This window comes from Rhea pennata, chromosome 5, assembly GCF_028389875.1.
Source record: "Rhea pennata isolate bPtePen1 chromosome 5, bPtePen1.pri, whole genome shotgun sequence".
NCBI lineage: Eukaryota > Metazoa > Chordata > Aves > Rheiformes > Rheidae > Rhea > Rhea pennata.
Window position 1 is genome coordinate 32,954,569 of NC_084667.1, and position 24,803 is coordinate 32,979,371.

The window sequence follows — 24,803 nt, forward strand, 5'->3', positions numbered from 1 at the left end:
CTGCTTCTGTACTTTCTTCTTAAAGTCTGATTTTAAATATTATAGTTATCTGTGTAATTGGTTATCCAGTCAATAGTTTTCAACTGAAAAGGCCCATGGAAACATCAGTAAGTATAGAATAAATAAATTCCTATTTTTAAGGGATTCTTTTAAAAGTGGCAGGGCATCCTATGCCATTTTTGGATTATTTACTTAAAGATACTGCTGAAATTGAGGGCTAAACTCTGCCTTCATTATGCTGTTAATAGCAAAATCCCTGTTGACATAAGTTTCACCCCAAAGGCTTAGTGATGTACTAAAAGGAACTTGACTGGAGGCTGTTGAGAAGTCCAGAATTAAATTATATAGCATAAAAAGCAAGCTTTGAAGGGATCTTTGAATGGATTCTTGACCTGGTTCTTTTTCGTTTCTGAAAATCCCGCTAGGTATTTTGCATTAAATCTAGAGTAAATGCATAGCTGCATAATATTTCTGTGTTTCTTAGGTAATAAGAGGTATCACCTGCCTGTGTTCTGCCTAGTTTTCTGTAGGAAAAATGTATTCAGGTTTCTCCATAAATAATCTGCAACATTTATATTAGATATAATTCTGATTCCAATTGCTCATCTCTCCCAGGACATACGAATTTGCGTAGCTTCTGTGAGTGAGTTGCCCAGTGGGTGAAGCAGGCGCACAGGAGGGTTCAGGAGTATGTGCAGAGCTCTGTTGCTGCTGTTCTGTTCATGGCACAGATGCCAGAAATGTGAATGAGTCTCTTGCAGACAGTCTCACTTAAAGATAACTCTTTTTGAGAGGTAGCACTGTTTTAACCATACTCTTTTGTTTAGTAGGGAACCTTCATCATAAAATCCAACTAGTTACTCATGGCTGATTGTTTATAATTGCCATAAATTTTAAGCCAGGTTTAGTTGCAGTGATTTGTATTAGTTTATGAGACATTATACAGAAAAAATGAGGTACTCCTTGGAAAAAGTACTATTTAATGTCAGACTGGTAGTTAGACTCTGTGTGAGCAATAGTGGACCAGATCCCATTCTCCTTATTGCCATTACCTTAAATAAGAATGTTGACATTATTTGGCACTGTAAGTTGTAAATAATTCTTCCATAGAGTGCCATTTTACCGCAGATTTGCTACAAAATATGTATGTACCTTTTAAAGGGCAATTAAAAAAAATCCAAGGGTCTATAAGTACTGTGAAAAGTGCCTGCAGTCTTTATTAGACAAGCCACCAATTCTTGTCACCCTATCCTTTTTAACATTTAATAACCAAATGATTTCTATATATGTAAGGAAAACCAGTGCAAATAACTGCATAGATAGACTTTTTCTGTAAGGCTGATAAGGTAGATAAGTTTCATTGTTAGCTGATTTTAGAAAATTTTTGTGTTGTAAAATGTCTTACTCTGAATCAGTTATGTCTGTGATTTGATATGCTTGATTTTTTTTCTTGTTCAAGACTTAAAACTGTTTTTTCTCCCTTTTGTTGAAATTGATAGCTTTGTATCTAACTCCCTCCATTCTACTGCTATTTAGTATTTAAAGTTCTTTCTCTGTAGCTATTTCTTTGCCTTTTTTTTTTCTTTTGTACAAATAATTTGGCAGTGAGCAAATTTGGACCGTTTTTCTGTGTTCTGTATAAAAGCTGTTTTTTAAATGTTGCTGATGAATGTGTAGCGTTTAGAGCCAGCTAGCTATCCATCTTGCCAATCTGTTAAAGCTATCGTCCCCCTACAGGCTGCTGGTGTGACTATCGAAATTGCTTGTGGGAGGATACTGCATTTTTCTGTGAACTTTTGTTCAAAACAAGATCTTCCAGCTTGGCAATGGGAGAGAATGCTTTCTGTTGTTCCATTTCCCCTTGTCTAAGGGTGATCACAAGATACCACCCCTACATGTTAAGTTACTGCAATGAGTTTTCTCTTTTGAAGTAAATTACCATTCATGAATGGAAAAAAAATGATCGTTAGTGAAGAGTTCCTCTTGGTCTTCAGATTTATGAGGAGAAAGTACTCCTGTGTGTGGGGAATTGTGAAAGGAGTTTGAGATCTTTTAATTTTTTTTATCTTATGGTTACACCAGTGAAATAGCTATGTCTTTAGCTTATGGTTCTTGTAATTAATTATTTTGAGGCAAGTTATTTTCATGTTTTCAAACACAGATACCTGAATTTAATCACTGTAGATTTTGAGTATTGCACATTTTAACGACACCAAACAACATACTAATGTGAACTGTTAATATATTTAGTCTACTCTGTGTGCTTCAACTCATCCTTCTGTAAAGAGCAGGTAACAATATTTACTGAATAAACCTAAGAAAAGATAGACAAGCATCTGTCAGGTTAATTTAGATATAGTTCTCCCTGCATTGGGGCGGGAAGGAGGACTAAGTCCTCTAAGTTCATTCAATTCTGTTCTCTTTGATTCTGTATTGGTTAAATTATTTTTAATCTTTAAATGGAAGAGCTTTAAAGTGCAAATTATATAGGCTCAGTAACTGTTCGGTATTTGGATTTTCAGGGCAAGGATTTCATGTTCAAACAAGCTTGTTACAGTTACTGGCCCTCACAAAAATATATCAGGAACTGTTTTGCCTGTAGAAAGAAAGGTGGGAATGTTACAACCATTGGTAGAAAGTTCTGAGTGCATTTGATGGATTTATTTGTATTCTAATACATATAATTTCTGGTATCAAAAGTTTCTGAAGCTAGACAAGTATGGAAAAATTAGACCCTTTGAAAGTCCTTAAGCAGTATCATTAATATTTCTCTGCTAGCAGAGAGAGCTGGAGTATCTGTAGTATCTCAGATGTTTCAGTGTTCAAAATGGTATACATTACCTTTGTCCACACTAGCAATTTTTTGTGAGACTGACTTTTAAACAGAGATCACTGTTTATATAAGAAAAAAAACAATAAGACTGCAGTACATTGGAATTGTATATTTAGAATATATGTATAAGAGATCACAGCTTATTCTTTGCTTAACAGCTTTCCATCCAGAAAGACCACCATACCCCTTCTCATTTGTCCTCTTCTCTGAGGATCAGCAAACAATTGCAAAGCTCAGTTGCTTTAGCAAACTAGTACTGTTGAAAGATGTGTGTGTAATGGAACTCCACCTGACTGGTATTTACTAACTGACACATGTAGTTTGAAAGAGGGAGGGGTTTATTTAATTTAGTCATTGTTATGCTGAGTTGCAAAAAAATTAGTGTACCACAGACTCTTTCCCATTATCTTAGTACTGATGAAACCACTCATTCTGCTGAATGCTGTAGTGTTTAGTCTGTGAAAATCAGAAAAATCTTTACCGAGTCACCTAAACTTGGGCTTAGGAGCAAAACTTCGGGCACCTATTGCTAAAAACTTGACCCTTAAGCCTCAGAAATGTGCCTTTAGGTGCTTGGCAAGATTTTACTTTGTTTATGAACTTGAAAATAGGTGGGTTCTTTTTTTTTTCCTTGATTCTAGTGACTTTACAGCTGGATGTGGTTAGCTCACAGAAACATTCAAAGGATAAATTATATGCCTCCTAATTCCTATATTGTTCTCAGACCTTCATGCTATCTTTTGTTCTAAGGCTGCTTGTTCATTTTATCAGAAGATAGACATGCATTGAAAGAAATTTATCTGTGCTCTTCAAAGCAGATACAAAACTCTAACATCACTAAAATTATTTAAAGTGACTGGAAATTTAGGTCAGAAGTATAAAGGCAGAATGTAATCAAGTTTTGACTGCATTTTTGTTTGTGGACATAACCTTTTCCGAGCTATGATCCTAACTGAACCTCACTGACCCTCACTGCCTGTACTTGCTTAGTTCAGACACTGGGTAGTTCTCACCAAAGCTAGTGTCGCCATTGTAATTCACAGCAGAGGTGTCGTATCTGCTGGCCGGATCCTCCAGAGTTGCAAAACTCCCATTGACTTAACTTCAGTTAAAAAGGTAAAGCTCCAGAGCCATGTCTCATATGACTAAAGTTCTGCTGTTATTAAAAATACATGTGGAAAGAGAATGGTTAGTAGTATGTTGTGAATGAGGTATTGGCATGAAAAATTAAAACGATACTGCACTTCTCAAGGAAATGGAGCTGAGATAGGTGCGTATGAACCAGCTCTGGGATTTTTATAGTTTGACACAGGATCTAGGTAAGTAGAATCAGCCCAAGGGTGCACCCAGTCAACAGACATCACAGTCTACTCTATGCATGAAGTTCTCTTAACATCTTTAAGTGGATCTAAGGTCTAAGTCTTCACCTGCAGGATGTGCTGCATGACCTGGGTCCAGGATATTTAAACATAGGTTTGGCATTTCAGGAAGAAGACCATAGCAGACCATTCCTTGGGCATTGCAGAGCTTTCTTCCAGACCTGTAAAGTGCATCTAGCTTTACAGTGCCATCTTCCAAGGCAAACGCAGTCAAAACCTGTAAAGTGAATTTCCCTGGAAACTAAAGTTATTGCAAATGTTACTATTCTATCCTAATAGGGGAAGGATCTTTCCTTTGTGATTGCCACCTTAAAAATAGAACATCTACCAACTCATCTCTCTCCCCCATACTGCAGGTTCAATCTTGCAGTAAATCAGCCAAGCTGCTCCCAGACCTGAGTCAGTACATCTGCACAGTGTTTCATATGTGGACAGAGCAATTCTTTAGTGTTAGCTCAGTTATTTGTGTGCTGCTACAACATAGCTGCGTCCTTGGATGCCATGGTGTCATATTTTTCTAGCACATTGTAAGAGTGGGTCCTTACTTGTTGAATGGTAAATCCCTATCGTCTATACTTCATAATACTATGCTAATTTAATTAATATTTTAGGCATCCCAGTAGAGAGAGTTTAATGGTACTTAGTTGTGTAGTAATGAAATACAAAAGTTCTTATGAAGAGAAAGAAATGACTGGATTTTAGTGAAGAGAATAATGAACAACCTTTTAAGAGGTATGCCTTGGCACTGCCACTGATTTTGTTCAGTACAGTAAATCAAACCAAAGGAGTCAGTGAGTTTCAAAAAGAAGGTAGCTGGAGAGTGGGAAGTAATAAGTGTTTGCTAAGCACAGACCTTTTAAGTATCTATATAGACCTATATAGGATACAGACAAGAGAAAATAAGAGATGGAGCTTGCCCAGCCTCATAGATTTTGAGTATGTTTTCATGCCCACTAATTTTAGAAGGATTTGTGAGTGCTAGTACTTATCAAACATCAGGTTCGTTCCACAGCTTTAGGAGAGTACAGTTTTGATGAGAGTAAAAGAACAGGAAAGACTGGTGGAAGACTTATGTTAGTGATGGTGGCATGGGACAGTGCTTGAAGGATACTCAAAACACATTAGTTTTGAGAAGAGTAACATAAGTTTGTATTTGGAACATTTCAGAACCTGCCAGCTATGTCTGAGATGACTGATTGCAAGATAGAAACAACTTATTTCAAAATCATAACTGACTTACTCATGTGGCTTCTAGTAGACACTGATACATTTCAAAATGTGATGTTGAATGTCTGTCTTCCTCAAGAATATTCTTTCACAATGCTTATCGTGGCATCCCTTAGTTTAATACATGTGTGTATCTGGGGGTAATTTGAACCAAGGCATGAATTAATGGCTTTAAGTTTAGCTGTAATGAAAATCCTTTGACTAGAAGAAAATTGCTGCTCCCTCTCTTTAAGATATGGATTCATATGTGGTCTGTTTATCTACCTGAAAGGATTAAACAAAACATGAAGAAGACAAATCTTTATTAAGATTTGATCAAAAAAGTCTTTTCTGAAGCATAAATTGCAACACAGTAATTTTAATTAATTTTCACAAATGCTTCCAATTAGCACCCACAGTGTTTACTTTTTAGCTGTTGAAAAGATGCACTTATAGAGAAAATTATAAAAAAAAGAAAGTGGCATGGATTTTGATGTGAATGAATCAGCAAAAACACTGATAGTAACGTTTTGGAAGTTAGTAGTCTGTCTTGGATTTCAGCAAGGTTGTTTACTTTTGCTGTGTATTAGGTAGTGGGAAGTTTTACTCTTTTAGATGATTTTACAGAAGAAAAATGACCATCAGGTATCTGCCAGGTTTTCAACAGAGATGTTATGATGTTGGGTGTTTTAATTTACGTTTTAATTGCCCTGTTTTGTCTGTGGTGAAAAGCAGGAAAGTCTTCATTTTGCAGTAGTTGAACTCTTGCTGCTACTTCCTTTACCTCTTCAAGCATTTTGTTTGCTTGCTTGTGACATTTACTGGAGTTTCTTACTTTCCTAATTTGAGTTCCCTAGTTTGAACGGCAGAATGTGGTCCAGGTTGTTCCATGCTTGATATTGCCTGGGCAGCTCTGGACATTCCTCATGTGAGCTGCAAATGTAGCTCTGGCAGCTCTTCGAGTTACTTTGACAACAGCTTTGTAAATGGCTCTTCAGGACAGCATATAAATTTCTTCAGTGGCAATATTGGGCAGAATGCAAGTGGTCACTGAACTGAATAAAGCTGGGCCACTTTGCTGTCCAAAGGCAAAAATATGCAAGACAGTAAGTTGGGTGGAATTGCACTCCAACTTGAGCAAGAGTCACATGACTGGAGGTTGTTCAGCTTCCTAGAAGAGACCCGTGTCTGAGCCTTCTGGAACTTTGTAAAGGTCGTCAGAATTCCTGCGGAGGAAATGCTGCTCAGGATTTTAAGGATCTGGATAGTAAGCTACAACTCTGAGTTTATTTCCTTCTGGAGCAGTCCTCTTACAAGGCATAATAACAGTATAGCTGTATAATAACCCTTTAAAGTTAACGAAGATGAATGTTATACAAGAAACTAAGATTATTAGCTGCTCTGAAGTTGTATCAAATGGTTTTCTATGCAACACACTGCAGTATACAGACAAGACAGAAATTTAATACATACAGTCAGAGAGAATTTAATTGTGGAATTTCACTATGAAATTTAGCTCTCCATAAAGTATTCCTAAAGATGCTAAAAGGCTTAAATTTGATAGTCCAACAACAACTATTGTGGAAAATGTAGACATTTTCATTGCAAGTTAAAATCCATTCCAGGGAAATCAACCTGTATCTGTGCAAAATCTTTATTGACAATAAAAGGTCAAACCATATCCTGGAGGAATTTGATAGGAAATGGTAATTTTACGCCCTCAAATCCCTGTAATAAATGGAGTTTGGTAGGTTTACGGTGCTGCAGAACACATCAGGATTGGTAAGAGAGAGACAGTATTTAATGCTAGTATTTCGCTGTAAAAAGATCTCCTAGAAAAGACCTTAAAATTCCTGAGCAATATTTCATGTATGTCTAAGGATCAAAAGTATGTGTATAAGAAATTATTTCAGTAAAAACTATATTGGAAACTTTTCGTAAAGAGGTTTAAAAGTCATTGTATTTTTTGCGAACTTGTTTAAACTATCTGAAAAATCCCATAGGGGAGGGCCTAGATACAAATGCTTGTGTGCCTAGTTATCCACATGAGCAGCAAGTTTGACACGTTCTGCATGATATTTACTGTGCAGCAGCTGGGGGTCCTTGGGGCCTTTCTGCTTTGACCATAGTTTTTAAAGTAGTGCTTTAGAAGGTGAACTTAAAGAAAATAAATTTCAGCCAGAAAAAAATAATTATAATGGATGCAAACTAAAATTAATATAATCTTTACTGGAACACAAAAGACGAAAAAGCCTGTTGTAATGTATCTAAATATTAGTTACAAAAGCTGTAATTCAAGAATAATCTTTTGGAATCTTGTTTGCCTTATACTCTACTAGAGAAATACAAGTTAGAAGCTATTTAAATGTTTTTGTCAAACTTTAGTCATTGTTTTCGTCTGTGTACTATCATTTTCTTTAGTAGAACCTCCCGGGAGCTAAGCAGTTTTAATGCCTGGTTTGTGCGTTTCATTTCAGCCCATTTTGTGTAACAGTTATCTTTTAAAATCTTCTGCAAAAGGTAGTGCCTCTAGGCACTGATGCACTGGGCAGTGTTAGGTATCGGAGCATTGCAGGTTCAGAGAGAGGACTGCTGCCTGCTGAATCCCAGACAGCGGCTGCAGAAGTGCCTTGCCTCTACTGGAGGACTTGCGCTGAGCAGCTCTGCTTTTGCTGGTGGGATGAGGACTTCAAACGGGAGAACAGACTGCTCGTCCTAGGCTAAAGGAGCTAACGCCATTCTCTCCTCGTCTCATCACTGTGCCTTGTACGGGACAAACCCGCAGTAATCTGGTCACCTGAGCCTCCTGCTGCTTCTGCCGGAGCAGTCCCAGGAGCGCTGAAATCAGCGGAGATGTGGGCTGTTTCAGCGTGGTGAAAAGAGACTTTTGCTCCATACAGTGTCAAAAAACACTGACGCTCCTGGCAATGGTTTCTGGGGAGAAGGAAACACAAGGCTGGTATGCATTCCTATGTGTGAATTTTATGCAAGTATAAAATTTCATTGCACTTGGGGGCATACTAACAGCCAGATTAGCATACTTTAGTTTTAAAATACGTTGCACTTGAAATTAAGCAGAATTTAATCTAATTTTCACAGATTACAGCAGAATGCTAGTAAGAATTCTGTTTCTGTATTCTGAATTGGAAAAATATGATGGATTTTAGTTTCAAGTTACTGCCTGGAATGGTTTTATTTATTTTTTTTTGGGGGGGGGGTAGGGGGAGCAAAGGATTAGTGCTAGAGTGCCTCACATGGTTCTGATTTAAAAAAAAAAAAAGCATAAACAACAATTGTAATATGACAAAAAAACAAATATTTCGTGAAAGCCATTGTATAGATTGTGATTAGATGACTACATAGAAATTCTCTGTACTATCTAACTAAACGCTTAGAATAATTTATTCTCAGTAAAACTACAGGTGTATGCTGATCAGTTTCATCTAAAAATACAAATTGCATGCCTGATGCAGTTCTCCTAAGACTTGGAGTTTAGGATTTTTAGGAAGCAGTGAACAAGGCAATACTTTAATGAGCAATCCTTTACTTGGAGATATGCCAGACAGATTTTCCACAACTACCAAATGGTGCAGTCCCAGCATTATGGCACTCTCAAGAAGTTATTGAAGATTCTGGTAAAGAAGCAAGCCAGAATTTATGTTGTTGATTCACCCATCCGAACAGAACTCTTTCTTTAGACAGAGCCAAATCCCGCAGCTCTTATGCCCTATATTCAATCCAAATCACTTGTGATTTAAATGAGTGCTTTACAGGAGTAAGAATTGTTCAGATTTTGTCTTTAGGTTTAGGAAGTTTCAAAAAAGAGAAGCTATAACCTCCAAGTTGTTCAAGTCACAGTCACATAAGTTGCATTAAAAATGTATTACAAAAATACACATTTAGAAATCTAAGGAACAGGGCTCTTATATTTCTGTCTGCATCAGACCTCTAACAGCAAGGAAGTTGAGGACAGGACTATGAAACAAAAAAGCAATCATGGAATACTTCAGGTGGGAAGAGACCTCTTGATTTCAGTTCAAGCTTGTGACTTAAATGGCACAGTAGATACCTACCAGATTGTTCTGAATATACATTGAAAGGTGGCTGTGCAGCAACGCTGCTCCTACGATGCTGGTGGAAATACGCAGTGAAAGCTCTTCTCTGCTTGCTGCATAGGTGAGGGGATAAGTCGAACCCCTGCTCCGTTTTGTTCCATGTTAGCAGAATCCTGGGATTACATGATCCAATCCAATGCTTTTGGTAGATTTTTTTTCCATGACTATATCTCGTAATATGAGGGCATGGGAGAGCTTGCTTTTCTAGGGACTAGTTACAACTTGCGCTTGCTAACATGTATGATGTTGAATGTAGGGTCTGGATGTGTAATGGGTGTTTCTGAAAAACTCCTATTGACTTCTGGTTTTCACTCAGTAAAACCATTACTTGCGAGCAGTATTACCTAACCTATCCTTGTTTGCACTGCCAGCATCGCTGTAGCCATAAGAAGAATGCGAAAAGATCGTGCTCGTATTGGTATAATTTGCTCTTAATTCCATCTGTTGATGGAAACATCTTGCATAATATATCTCTTTTGATTTAAAATCCTTTCCCATTAGGGAAAAACACCTTCCCTCCCACCTCTCCTCCCAAACCCCTGATAAACTCTATTTCTGCTTGGTGACCTGGGTACTGTGTTACTGTGGTGAAATACATACAAGCTGCAGTCTGCCTTTGAAATGGCAAAATATGATCAAACATAATCACAGGTACTCAAAAAATCAATCTTTCTGGCCTACTGGAACGTTTTGCATCCCAACATGTAGGAGTCATCTGATATGATCTGATTCTTTCATAAAAAGTGGAAGAGCTGGCAACTCTGTATTTGTACCATGTAGAAAATATACCAGAGAAGGATTTGTTTTTTTCTTAACTGAAGTTTGATCTCTAGTGTGAAATCTCAAAAGGCTGGATAGTATTATTGCTGTCATGACCCTCTAGGATACTTTCACCTTGTCATCAAATTTGGTGCATGCTAGCTACTGTTTTGCTCTCAGGGAAGTTGTTCTATGCCATGTTTATAAAGTTGGAATACATTTTCTCATTTTAACTAAGATTTTCTTTAAAAGCTATGTGACATACAAGGCTAAGTCCTATTTATTAAAAAAAAAACAACTTTTAATACTGTCTGACATTCTTTTAAAGTAGTTCTTTAATTATTAATGATATTTAGTATTATTTAATTGGATTTGCTTTGAGCAGGGGATTGAATAGATAACCTGCAGAGGTCTCTTCCCACCTGAAGTATTCCGTGATTGCTTTTTTGTTTCATAGTCCTGTCCTCAACTTCCTTGCTGTTAGAGGTCTGATGCAGACAGAAATATAAGAGCCCTGTTCCTTAGATTTCTAAATGTGTATTTTTGTAATACATTTTTAATGCAACTTACGTGACTGATTTCTTCTGAAACCACTTCAAAAATAAAGTAGTTACTCTTGGACTATTGTGATTGTGTTTTAATTGGCAGTTTCCTTCTTTCTTTATGAATCTGTTATCATAGTACAAATTACCTCAGTGTTTCTTGGACTCATGATGATTTATCAAGTTTACAGCACAGCAAGCAGCTTGCTGAGTCTTATGGTTATAGAAGTACAGAGTAATGTGGTTTTCAGATTATATTTTTCTACATTTTATATAGTCTGCTCTGCCTCTGTTCAGGCATTTAGTTTCTTTTTTCTGCATAGTGATTTTTTGGCTCCTTACAAGTCCAAGATATAGATTAGAATTAAATACTGTATATTAAAAAAGCAAATTAGATTACTGGAAAGAGCTGCTATCCAACTGGGACTAGAATGCATTTCTCAGACACTTCTCTTTAGCATTTAAAGGTCATTTTACAGATGAATCCAGGAACACCAAGAAATGAGATTATGAACTCATAGAATTCTGGCAGTGGTTATTTCGGCAGTGTGTTGTATTCACTGTGTGAGGTTTTCGTGCATATTTGTGGTGCTTGTGTATGTCTCACTCTATATCCCCTTCCTAAAACTATTGTATATAAATAAACAGCGTAAGTTGTCCTTGCATCCGATGTAATATAAATATCCTGATTTCAATGATAGTATTTTTTCCTGACCAGATTAACTATTGTTGTGTTTGCATTATTGTAGACATAGCATATCCAGTGACAGGCACTAAATGGGATATAGTTGTATACAGTAAGCCCAGAGTGGAATAATGTTAATGCTGAGACTAACTCAAGCTTCCAGTAATCAGTAAATGGAGTGGAACAATTAAGGTTATATGATTATAGGTCTGTGCTTAAAGATATTTTGAGGATGTAAGCACAATTCTGGAGAGAGGATCCTAGATGTTTCACTGAAGAGGTATGCCAAAGTATCTCTACTCTTTCTTTGTTGTTTGTATGTTAGTACTATGGTGGTGCCTACAAAGCCCCCATTCTATTTTTAGGTTTTGTTTGCATATTTGCTGGGATAAACACACATACACACAACCTGGCTTTTATTGTCATTTGTGATCCTTCTAACTCGGGAATTTTGTAATCTAAGAAAAGATATTTTATACTTTTTTTTTCTTCCTGCTTTGCTGACTACACTTACGTTCATTAAGTTCATCTGAGAGCAGATTTATTTTCCCTTCCTTTCTTGATGTTGCTTCTTATTTTTAGTATGCTCTGCTCTGTACTCAGAAGTAAGCATCTGATTCTCACATCAATAGGGGGATGGAGAGCCTTAATCCATTTTTGTACTGCATTTCTGTTGACATTAATAAGAGGTTCAGGTATCAGCTGGCTTTTAATCCTGATCCAGTGTTGTGGAATCCTGTGTGGATGAGCTCCTACACAGCACAGAATTCTCTGGGCTCTCCATTGGCCATGACTCCAACTGCGGAATTGCAGCCTCAAAGACTGAAGTGTTAGTGTGCTGCCCAGGGATTTGGGAGACCCAGGTTCAAATTCCTCTCTTGCTTCGACTTCTTTCTGTGACCTTGCAAATTCATCTAGTATTTCAGTTCATACCTCTGTCTTGCAAAGTGCTGCAGAACATGCCTATGATACCTTCCACAATGTGGCTATGGGGTACCCATGACAGGATGCAACTTAGTACAGAAATTGTGTACTGTCTTTGAACCTGGCAGAGAAATAGAAGGGACTTACAGCCCTTAGTACACAGATATCAGTACAAGTGAGTAGTACTAACAAAAAATAATAGATGTAGTATATCTTGCGACTGTATCCTCCTCCTCCATAATGTGGTGCTCAGCTGTTACACTTCCTAAAAGATACTTTTTAATGTTCTTGCCATACTGTGGGGATTTACTAAGATACAGCAATATTCGTAGACAGGACTTAATGATCTCTTATGAATTCTGAATATTGAAATTTAGCTGAAAATCAGAAATGTAAGACCATGTTTTTCTGGAGGATGGGATGGATGGTATCCCGCTTTCATGGCCAGGGTCTGGAACTAGGTATCATTTAGAAAACACAAAATGAACCTGAATATTGTATTGCTTATTAGAATAGCTGCTTGCACAGGTCTCTTCTAGAAAGCCTATTTGGTGTTGCAAGACACGTGTTAGTTTACTAATTGCTGTTCTGAAGTGGAATTATTTGCTGGAACGTGGTGGTTCTGCTGTCAGATTCCCAGAACCATACAATTTTGTTATTTTGTTGAAGGCTAAAAAACTGTAGAAATCAGCAAGAGGATTCATTGAGTATCTACTTAAGCTCTTTCCATGCTTAGACATGATGTTTGTGGGAGGACCTAAAAACTATGGATCAAAGCAACCTCTGTCAAACCCTTTGAAAGCAGTATGTGCTTCACACTGAAATATGTACTAGCTTCTCTTGGGCAATTTAAAGGGCGGTTGGAGGATTAGGAGAGGAAACATGTACTTGCATGGTTTTTCTGCCTTTATTGCAGGAGGTGGGTGCTGTTCATGTGCTAGGCCAAAGAAATCTTTGGTTTGTAGTCTAGGGTATGAGTGGGAATAATTTGGTGTTGGCATCATTTGTCTCAATAGAACTGTGGAGATTTGACAGCAGTTGAAGCTGTGGATCACTGCATACAAAGGTTGTGACTTTGAAAGTCTATTACCTTGTTTGGCTCTACCTGTGATAGCATGAACTTCTGAGGTTAAATTCTGCATCTCTGTCAGCAAGACAAGTAGTAATGGAGAAAAAGGACTATATTGCTCTTTTTGATTTTGAGATCTATAAAAAGTTTAATTCTTTACATCCTGTTAGTAATCTCCTTGGGGTGGTTTATCCATTATCAGATAATATGAGGTTTTTAAATATGAGTGCGCAACAGGCCTTCTTTATCAGTTTGTGCATTGTTGCTTTCTGTTACAAACATTTTATGTATACATGTACATTATAAATGGCATGCCTCTATCTGCTCTTAAGTGTTTTCCATTTGGAGTTATCTGCTTCTGCTACAGAGATGAGAAGTGACCACTTGAGCATGAAAGATAAGGGGACAGCGGAAAGGGAAAAAATATGAAGCATAGTAAACTTTACTGAGCTGCATGCCAAGTAAATGACATAATAGAAGGCACCATCCTATTAGATAGTTTTCTATTATTATTACCTATTATATATCTATTATTTCTTAAATAATTTTTCTTTTGTGAAGTGGTTGCTGCAATGAATTTAAATTATATCATGAATAATTCTGCAAGTTGTATGCCTGCAGAGACTGAGAAGGAAGAGAGGGGCTTTTGCAGCAAAGGATGTAATAGGATTTCATTATTTGCAAAAAGGAAAGGTAGGTATTTTATACGTTTTTGTAAAGAAAGGCTGTGAAATCACTGATGGAAAAACAGCTCTTCTCCATCATAAGACTTTGGGCCACAAATTAGCAGATAAAATAGATGCAAGATGGTTTGAAATTCATTAATTCATAGAAATTCTGTGTTTTTACAAACTTGAATGCTTTTTATGCAGAAGCGAGGTGCACCTGGTAAGATGCTTCTAGCACAGCAGTAGCTCTCACAGTTCGCAGACTTTGTTCGGAAGTGGAGCAGGTGGCCTTGTGCCGAGTCGGGTGACTCTTGGCACAAAGTAAAGTGGAGAATCCTTGCGTTCAGGGAGCAAACTGCCCGGGAACCTCGCTGAGGCAAAGTGACCAGTGCTGCCTTGCCTCTGAGATAGGCAGTAGCTCCTTTGTATTTCTGCCACTGCTCTTATTCACTGATTTGCCTTTAGAGGTGGTATTATGGTCGAAGAAATATGAGATGCAGTTCTTTACCTGGACTTTGAAGACGAGTATGTTTCTTGTGTGCAGCACACTGAGGACACCAAGTTGGAGCACAAGTAAAGGAGTTGGCAGAATTGTGCCCCTTTTATATAATGTGCCAATCCACAATTTCTGGCACAGAGAGGAGCATCAATATATTAAACACCATTCCATATTGGAGAATAATTTCTGTCCCATCATTGTAAAATCTGTTTGACCCAAGAGCTAATATAAAAGAGGGACATGGTAATTCCTGGGCCTTTGACACAGAAGTAAATTTTATGCTAAAGAACAAAGTTTGCAGCAACATTCAGTGTGCATTCTACTTTACCAAAGTCATCAGTGACTCCAGACTTCAGAAGAGGTGGTACAGCACAGATTTATGTGAGATCTTTTTGCATCTTAGCTCTATTGGCAAGCTTAAAGCTAAGTAGAAGAGTTTTGAAAAGAGAGTAGAATGCTTCTGTCTGAGGAAAACGTGAGTGTTGGACTTTACAAATGTAATTGTTCTGAGATACGAGCACTCATTTAAGCACACAAAATGGCAGCACATTAAAGCATGAAAGTTATTGGAAATGAAGCTAAATTGACTGTTCTTCAAACTTCTCTACAAATGCAAAGCAGTAATTTGTTATTTATGACAACACTGCTTGTAACAATAACTTTAAAATGATACTTAAAGCCTAGGGCCAGATCCACAGTTCCTGTAAGACGTTGGAGTTACATGGAGCTAAAACACTTTACTTCATCTGACCAGGTATCTTCCCAATATAGGGAAGGCGTAAGCAGTTTGTGTGCAAGTGAATGAAGAGCATGGAGCTTTCTGCAGATGGTTTTCCATCTGAGAAGCCCCCTGGGCAGGTGTAAGAAATCTTCTCCATGTTGTGGGACCTGTGACAATCCCTCAATGTGCAAGGTAAAGGGCAGGATTATGGCCCAGATTGCGCTTCTGAGCCAGGACTGGACACAAGCCAAGTGAGCTACAGTGTTACAGGGAGAAGAGCTGCATTGCCAGGGCTTATCTCAAGCCCACAGTTGTCTCAGACCATTTCCTGAAAGGAAGATAGCCTTGTGAAGGGATTTTTGTGAACTAAATGATACCTTCACATATAGTCTCTGTAGCTGTGGGATGACTGATGTCTTCTGACTCCTGCTGCTCCGTACCTCCATCCTGCTGTGCCTCTCTGCATCCTTCCCAAGAAGGCAAAGTTGCATGAATTAGTTCTCTAGCACTGTTGTAATACAGAAATAGGAGGAACTTACCAAAGGAAATCTTTGTGGTGAGTTTATTAAAAATAAACAAAGATCTCTTAGAAGTATTAGAACTTAATTATATTAATAATAAACATAATTATGTCATATAATTATGTCTTCCACATTTATGAGGAGAGCTCTGATGTACCCGCCAGGAATCTGTACTATATAGTAGTAGCATTCATGATTTCCAAGGGTCAGATCTGCACCGTTTTCCCATTCCTTATATGGTGGTTCTCTCTCTCCAACTGCAGATACTGATTCAGCTTAGTGAAATCAAGTCTTTATTTGAGAGATTGCATGCTGAAAGGCAAGCACATCTATCTTTACAAGCCTGTTTGTTTCCATAATTAGAAACTGAATCAACAGTGTATTGAAGATGACACATTTGTTCATTCTCTTTCTTTTCCCTATGGTGGCATAAAGCAGTGAAGCATAATAATTAATGAAGAAGACTGTTTATTATTCATGCAATGTATCTGAAGTGGAAAAAAAGAGCCCCAGTTAAAAATATTTCTGCTGACGACCATCAGCAGCATCAAAAACTGTATGATCTGTTCTAGGGGGAAGAGTCCCATCTTTCAATCCATTTGGGCAGGGTGTTCTAAAAATGTCAAAGACAATTGAACTCAGGTTTCTTATGCAAAGCTCAGGAAAATATGGACTGCATGATAAGTCTGACTCAAGTCTCCTGCTCAGGCATCTTTAATGTTCTGCACAAAATGCAGACTTTTTTAGAGCCATTTACATGTCTGTTGTGTCCTCTGGCTGTGTCCAGAGGCTATGTTTCTTTTACTAGACTTTCTTTTCTTCTGGAGAGTCTGCCCAATAGGTTTTGTAAGGCAAAGGGTGCACAAAATTCTGTGTTTGGCTCTCTGCTCTTATAGAGCAAGTCAAAGCTTTTTTTGAATAATAATCGCCAGAAAATGCTGGACTGAAAAACAGTGCTTTGTCTACTGTGACCACTTGCAGGCTAGCATAGAAGATCAGCTAAAATACACCCTCCTCTACCTCCTGGGGCTGATACTGAAGTCCAGAGAAAGAAAACCAAATAAAACTATGTGTAGGCCCTGCCTTTCTTAGGCCATTCACTTAATTCACAGAAAGCTGTAGTGTAACCAGAAAAATAAGTGTGTGTACTGCCTAGTAAGTACCATAGCTATAATGTGTGGCTGAGGTTATGCTGGTGGCAGCAACATGACTTAAATCTAAGATTTGGATCCTATTCCATTTCCACTTCTTGTCATACTAAACCTAACTATGAAAAAAATTGTGTGTTTAATCAGGCTTGTATGGTCAGTCCACTTTAAGAAGTATAGTTGACAGCCATAAGAATAGTCCAATTGCTAAAAATTAAGGTGTTTGAGAGAACAGCAACTCTGTCAAAGGTAGTGATGTTCAAGTCCTTGATTAGAGCCTGCTTTTCTTTTATATATTTGGTTCTAATGCTCAGTGTTGATGTTGCATTGTTGTAGCAAATAGTTCCCTGATTTTGAAAACCTATCAGCAGCAGCTTATGCTGAGAATGAGCTTTGATCTTCATGTTTTGATATTCACACTCTACAAGACTTCATTTTGGGAACAGAAAACTGTTTTGCACTATTTTATGTTGGCACAATTTCAGTAACGTAATTACCTTCTTTTTGAATTTAAACTGCTGCTATCTAGTGTTTGGTTTTATAATTTTGTGCTGGCTATGAATCTCTGCGTGCTAGGGGATAAGCAGTAGGAACATGTTGCTCTGCACAAGCACAATAGACAACCCGAATATGATTTTTTGGCTTTATGAAGGAAGACTGATGAATATGCAGCAAATCTAATATAAATTAGAATAGTATGCTATGCTGCATGTTAATGCTGCATATTGCTTGTTCAAGAAGATGTAGTCATGAACAAATTTTTTTAAAGATATAAGTAATATAGTCTAAAAAATTCTAGGAATATATTGAGTTCATTCCTAAAATATGGCTACAGTTTAAGTACTGTGGCAGACATGTATTGTAGATTATTTCATTTTAATTCCTGTTCTTCATGAAAAAATGTGTTAGCAGTTTTATGTGTTACTCTATTGCCTCCGTGCCCTGAGTTTACTTATGCAAAGGTATGTGGCAGGCATAGCCCTGCAGCACCAGTGGAACCAGCTGCAAGAAAGTCACTGCTGGCAGCTGTCTGGGAGCCACTACAAAAGGGGATGAATCTAAAGGATCTTTGTACATGATCATCTTGTCCGTACCTCATATCCTCAGAGAAGCAGACTCATTAAATCATATAGTTTGGAGCAGTGTTTAGGCTGGAGTACACCTTGCGAAGCAGCTCTGCTTCTGTTTCTCAGCATAGGAGTAGAGGGCCCATTCACTTCCTTTCTAAGGATGAACATTTAATGTGGCTAATAAAATGTGTTTGCTTTTGATTTTGTATTGCATTAACTATTCTGGTGTGAATGTTGCCCAGCTCTGCTTGAGATGACCAGTTCTCAGAGTGGCTAGTTTGCCATGGGGAGAACTTACCTGGGCTCAGTGCAAAAATCTCCTCCTTGCTGGTAGCTAGGGGCAATTGCACAGCTAATGCCAGTTACAGCAATAGAGGAGTCAAGTCTCCTTGGTTATGTTTAAAAAAAATCTTTTTATATTTTAGTACCCTTAAAGTAATTAGTCTCATCAGAACTTCCTCCTCTTCTTCGAAGGAGTCCAGCTATTGAGTTTATTTGAACAATATGTGGCACAGATTTGGGTTCCCAGAATCCCAGAAGGGTGATGAGAAAGTTCACAGTTGTGCACCTATTGGTGAGGTGTGTTATACCCAACATATGCAGAATGCTAAGTCACTGACGTACAGAGATATGTGAAATCTTGCCTTCTGTTAGCTCTATCCTGGGATTGTGTTTTCAGCTGCGCTGAGAATCAGTTTAAATAGAGAAATTAATAAGAGAATGCCAAGCAGGTTTAATGATGTAAGGTTGTCTGAAAACAATCAATACGTATATGAGGTATATGACAAAAAAATAAGAATGTTATAAAAAGTAAATATTAGATGCTATAACGTAGGGAAAGGCTCCAGTTATTTTTATAAAAACATACTAGAACCAAAAATAACATACTGGCAGGAGCAATTGTTAATATTGCTATTGCTGCTATGGGTTGTTCTGTAATGGCTACCAGCAAATATGTCTGTGATTTATGAAATATTGCAGGCTTCCTGGACTTTATGGAAGTGCTAAGATACCTCGCAGTCTGGCTAATAGAAGAAACAACTGTTTAATTAAATGTTTCTTTGTTCTGTGATGGCCAAAACATTAGAAGCTACTGCCCAAGGGATCGTTCAGGATTGAAAGCCTGAGCAAAAACTAAAACATTTTTTTCTCCAGAACAGATGAAAAGAACAGCAGCTTGACCATTTCATTTGGTGAAAGTGTGTGTGTGTGTGTGTGTGTGCGTGTCTGTCTGTCACTAGAAGCTGAAAGTAGCATGCAAAGAAAACCAGAGAAGTGGCAGATGGCATAGCCAAGGCTTGGAGGAACAGAACTGTCTGGGAAGCAGATACAGATTTCTGAATAAGAAACATCTTGCATAGATTCAGAAGGGAAATAATTTGTCCACCTGCTTTGTGAATCAACAAGATTACCTGACTTACAAAATCAGCTAATACAGAAACCTACCAAAAGTCCCCAAACACGAACTAACTGCGTAGGTCAACCAATGTGACAGAAATTTTTGTACTCTCTCCCTGCTGTGAACTATATTGTCCTGTTCTTTCCTCTTCCCTGACCCTGGTGCTGTCAGCTGTCTGATGCAACCTCCCCCTCAGTCCATTACCTCAGTGCACAAGGTACTGTGCAAATAGAGAGAAAAAGAAAACTAGACCTTAAAAACTAAATAGACTGGAAATTAGTAAGTGTGGTGTTCACATTTCACAGATGGGAGTTGATTTATGGAGAAGTTAAGTGGCTTGCTCAAGGTTTCACAGAAAGGGCTAGGTAGCATTGAGTTTTTAATGCAGATTTGATGATTTCTAGTTTAGCATCATAACCACAGAGCATTATTCTGTCTCACAGCAAAGATATTTCTCTTGCAGAGAGCCTAGGAAAAGAGGAACCTAGTTACCCCCAGGGAATTCTGAGTGCTGCCATAACATAAGCTGCACATAGCAATGCTCATAAAGAATAATAGAGACTGTTAATTTGCACACTTAGTTCTACTGATTGCAGTTCTACTGATTTTCTTATGCAGTGGTCTTTAAGATGAAATAGTTGTTGATTTAAAAAGTTCATCTTTTGATTAGGAATGATTCTCCTCTAGTAAGAAAAGAGCAAAAGCCATGGAACTTCTTAGTAGATATAGAAAGGATTGTCAAAGTTTAGAAAAAGTATGGGAAAAGCATAAATAATTCACTTCATTCTTTCTCTTATCTCTTTTAAATATTGTTAAAAAAAGTTCATGGATAATACTTTGGAGTATTTTTCTAGAAATACAAGATTGTTACCTTTTTGGTTAATATAGTAACACAATATTCACTTATGTAAATAACTGGTTAATATTGCCCTTGATATGATACTTTTTATGAGTGAGTGCTTTATTTGGTGGCATGTTACTGTTGAACAGTGATGTGATTCTGGTAGAAATCATGCAGGCTAAGTAGTTATAGATGGATTTTTTTTTATTATTATCTTGTATCTTGATCCTTTTTTTTTGTATCTTGTATCTTTTTTTCTTTTGGACATGACTTTGAGAATTCTCCCTAGTTAAACTGACACAGAGTATTTCCCTGTGTGAATATTCCTATTTTGCTGTAAGAATAGCGTTTTGCATCTTGATGAGCTGATACTGCTTGTTAACATTTAATTCTTCTTTGTACAGAAGAACTCAAGGAGAAACTGAAGAAGTATATTGATGAAGTGAACGCCCAGAAGCCTGGGTTCATCAAGGTTGTTCGACACAGCAAACAGGAAGGACTGATCCGATCTCGCGTTAGTGGATGGAGAGTTGCCACAGCACCAGTAGTTGCTCTCTTTGATGCCCATGTAGAATTCAATGTGGGATGGTATGTGTCTTCTGGTAATCCTCTGATCAATGGACCTTTTACAAGCACCATTTATGAATTATGAATGGCAGCTCTCTTGCATATGTGGGGATGAAATAACATTCTGATCTTTTTGATGAAGATTCAAAGTTGGAGGCAGTTATGGAAAATGTATTTGTGCTGTGCAAAATAATCTAGATCCATTTTTCTGGTGTGACTTAGTATCTACCGGTGTAATTACAATGTTTTTAAACTATAAATGTATTGGAAAACAGCATGTAAGTGACCTACTGTTTCTTCTTAAAATACATCTAAAATATCTACATCTCTTGCTTATTATTATTTCTCTTTCATTGGCATGAAGCTGCTGAGTAAGGTAGGCTAGCTGCAGGTAGGTAAATGTTTGCAATTAGGGGGAAGCACACTTAGTTTATGATGATTCAGGACATGTTCCCTTGTGTTTCTTGAGTTCTCTTGAAATCTCAGGCCAATATTGGAAGTTGTTCTCCAGAAATATAGAACTGTCTTCATATTTGTGTAAGTAATTGTGCTTCTAAATAATACAGAGCTTATACTCCTTTATAAATACTGTAAAAGCACTGACAAGAGTTCCATTTTCTATGTCTGTACTCCTCAGAAATCATATTTTCCCAAATAATACAGCATTTCAAGCCCTTTCTCTATACTTCTGAGGCAAATTGTCCTCTCTTTCCCCCACCTGTTTTTAGTAGAAATTAAGTTTCTTTTACATTCTGCAGTGTAAACAAAAAAGTGTTATTTTGTCGCTGAGGTTTGTCGCTGAGGTTACTGGTGTGTGCCTAAGTACTACATAGTTAAAAACATGTGTTTTAACTTGTTTAATTTGGGTTTGATGTCTCTGTTGCTTATTCAGTTAAAAAAAGAAGAAAGAAAAGAAAAAAGAAAAGAAAAGAAAAGATGGTAAAAAAGGCAGGAGCTTCTGTCCCTAGGATACATCTATTATTAACTTTGATCTTGATGTTCTTGATGATATTGAGAGCCTGAAGTTAGCATTTTTTGATAGCAAGGTTATAAATGCTCTATGATATGCAGATAGTCATTTCTTCTATTCTCCAGCACACATCAAGAATATCAATAGGGCGTCCTAGATTAAATATTGCCATGCATTCTTTTGGGGCAGGTCCTGCTCTGTCAAAGTTCCATTGTAAAGCAAAGGGAGCTCTGAATGAGTAATAGCTACAGATTTTGCCCTTTTCCAAATATATAGTATAGGCTGCTATTTCCATCAGTGCTGTGCTTCTGCTGACAGTCTCAACATTTTTTCTGTTTTTAGGGCTGAACCAGTGCTCACTAGGATAAAGGAAAACAGAAAAAGGGTCATTTCTCCATCATTTGATAACATTAAGTATGATAATTTTGAAATAGAGGAATATCCCCTCTCTGCACAGGGGTTTGACTGGGAGTTGTGGTGCCGATATCTGAACCCTCCTAAATCATGGTGGAAACTGGAGAACACAACTGCTCCAATAAGGTAACATGCTTTGTCATGGAAGTTAATGCTGGTCCAGCATTTGTATGTGAGCAGTGACTGTATTAATTACTAGCTTTGGTACAATCTAGCTCCATATTTTTCTTTTATTATGTCTGGAGTATTGTTAGGGTGATACAGAACAACACCCCTATCTGTGGAAGAGGAAAAGGCGCTTCTGAGTCCTCTCAGCAGCTCTGCTGAGGTTCCAGTCCTCTCCTCTCCTTGGCATGAATTCATATCAAGGAGGTCACTGGTACCTATCTTCTCGCTCTCTGCAGAAAGGAAGTGCAGAGACTGCTCTCACCAGCAACAGTTCTGCAAAGCACAACTTTAGGTTGCAGTGGTGGCATGAGGGGATCATTACCAGCAACCAGTAACTTGTTTCCATGCAGTCAGTGCAAGGGGTATCTTTGATCCACTAGTCCTGTCTTTCCAAGCTCTTTACTGGAGTTGTCAGCTGAGACTGTTGTCTCTGGACTGCACTGACCCATGTGTTGGCAATCAGAACAGGACTCAGAACTGGAAAATAGGAGATGAAAATTCACGGTTTTGCTACAGACGTATGTAAAAAGGGATGGTAATTTCCACAGCATTGGAAGCATTCCAGGGTTAATGAGTACCTATTAACATTATGAAAGTGCTTTGAAATATTCTGCCAAGTCCTTAGGAAGCAAACCTTCTATATAAATTATGGTTTTAGTGACTTTTAAAAATAAACATATTTAAACTCAGAATAAAGAGGAAATCTACTTTTCCATTTACCCAAAAACTCTGTGCTAATTGAGGATCATGGAGTAAATGTACTTTAAGAATATTGGATATGTAAATTTGTACCCTAGCCCTTTCATTGAGATGCATTGTATGTGTGTGCTGTGTAATTAAAAAAAAAAAGTGTCAAAAAAGAAAAGAAAGGCCATATGCATTGATTGATGACTTAAATCATGCTTCCAAAATGCCTTCAGAATTGTAACAAAAGGAAACAGGCTTTCTGGAAGATACTTTAAAAACACCACCAAAATTAACATCCATTTCTAATAAATGGAACATTATGTTCCATTTATCCATGACATAAGTTAACTGATATTTTCTTTACTATTAAATACGTCAGAAACAGTCTTTCATTGTTTTGAACTGGGTGCTATAGCACTTCAATTTAAACACACAAATGTGTATATTTCTGCAGAATTCTACAGCTTGTGATTTAGACATGCTATAATCTCTTTGAAAGTAGATGTCTACATTGTTGGCAACTTGAATGTTCCTAGTAAATGCAGGGTGATTTCTCTTTTATTGGTGTTAATTAATACCCTGTTGCTCCCAGAGTTCCTAATGCCACCGTAATAACCAAAAAAAGCATTTTTCTTTTTTGCCATCATGCATTTATAAAATAGGGAAAATAAAAAAGCTGAATTATTCTGTATTCTTCTCCACTGCATTTCATAAAGGTGAGATTATACTCTCTGTGGCTGAATTCTTACCTTCTTAAGATTGACTCCACAGTAGTAGAAGTTAGATAATTTATGTTGTGACATAAATAGAGCTTACTGATTCAGTAATGGCATATGACTTGTTTAAATTTGGCCCAGGAAAACACACTAGTGTTCATATTTACAGTGAAGACATTTCTTGATACTGTATTAAAAAAACTGATCTGAAAGTCCCTCTTCACTTCTTTAACATTAGCTTAAAGAATAATGTTTTCTTATCTGGAGATGTCCTTAATAATCACCATAGACAAGCCTGAGATGGAGACATTTGGCCACGATGGCTGCTGCCTCAGAAACAAAGCTGGGAGAAACTCTCAGACCTAGTATTGTTAGTGCCTAAGCTGACGTATTCTGGCAAATGTGTATACCCAATTATTTTGAGTCTATTTTCCTTCAATGTAGTGTCTATTTGGCCTTAGGATCAAGAACATTAAAAGAAGATAAAGCTGGATAAATCTATTTCAGAAACATCTCCCTGAGAATCTATCTTGGCACACCATTTGGCTCAGCAGTGATAAATATAATCTGTTTCTGAATAACAAAATTGTTCCTATTTCTGTCTACTAATTTTGTCTACTGCTGTTTTATTCTTCCAGAAGTCCTGCTTTGATTGGATGCTTCATAGTAGATAGAGAATATTTCCAAGAGATTGGCTTACTAGATGAGGGCATGGAAGTATATGGAGGAGAAAACGTGGAGCTTGGAATCAGGGTAAGACACACAACCAACCAGCACTGGCAACTTGCACTTAAAATGTAATATGTCCCTTGTTATTGAGGGGTAATATGGAGCATGGCAGGCAAAGGAGATACTTAGCTTTATGTAGTAATATGAAAAGGAAAAAAAAAAAAGGCAAAAGC

The 24,803-nt window shown here is 37.5% G+C and overlaps 1 protein-coding gene across 2 annotated transcripts in view; it reads left to right on the forward strand.

Moving 5' to 3' along the window:
- Positions 1–24,803, forward strand: part of GALNT18 (polypeptide N-acetylgalactosaminyltransferase 18) — a 260,211-nt gene that overhangs the window by 165,460 nt on the left and 69,948 nt on the right. For both annotated transcript variants that reach the window (XM_062576816.1, XM_062576817.1), the window contains exons 5-7: positions 20,784–20,967; positions 22,259–22,456; positions 24,540–24,654. In XM_062576816.1, coding sequence (XP_062432800.1) covers positions 20,784–20,967; positions 22,259–22,456; positions 24,540–24,654 — 497 coding nt within the window. The remainder of the gene's footprint in view (positions 1–20,783; positions 20,968–22,258; positions 22,457–24,539; positions 24,655–24,803) is intronic.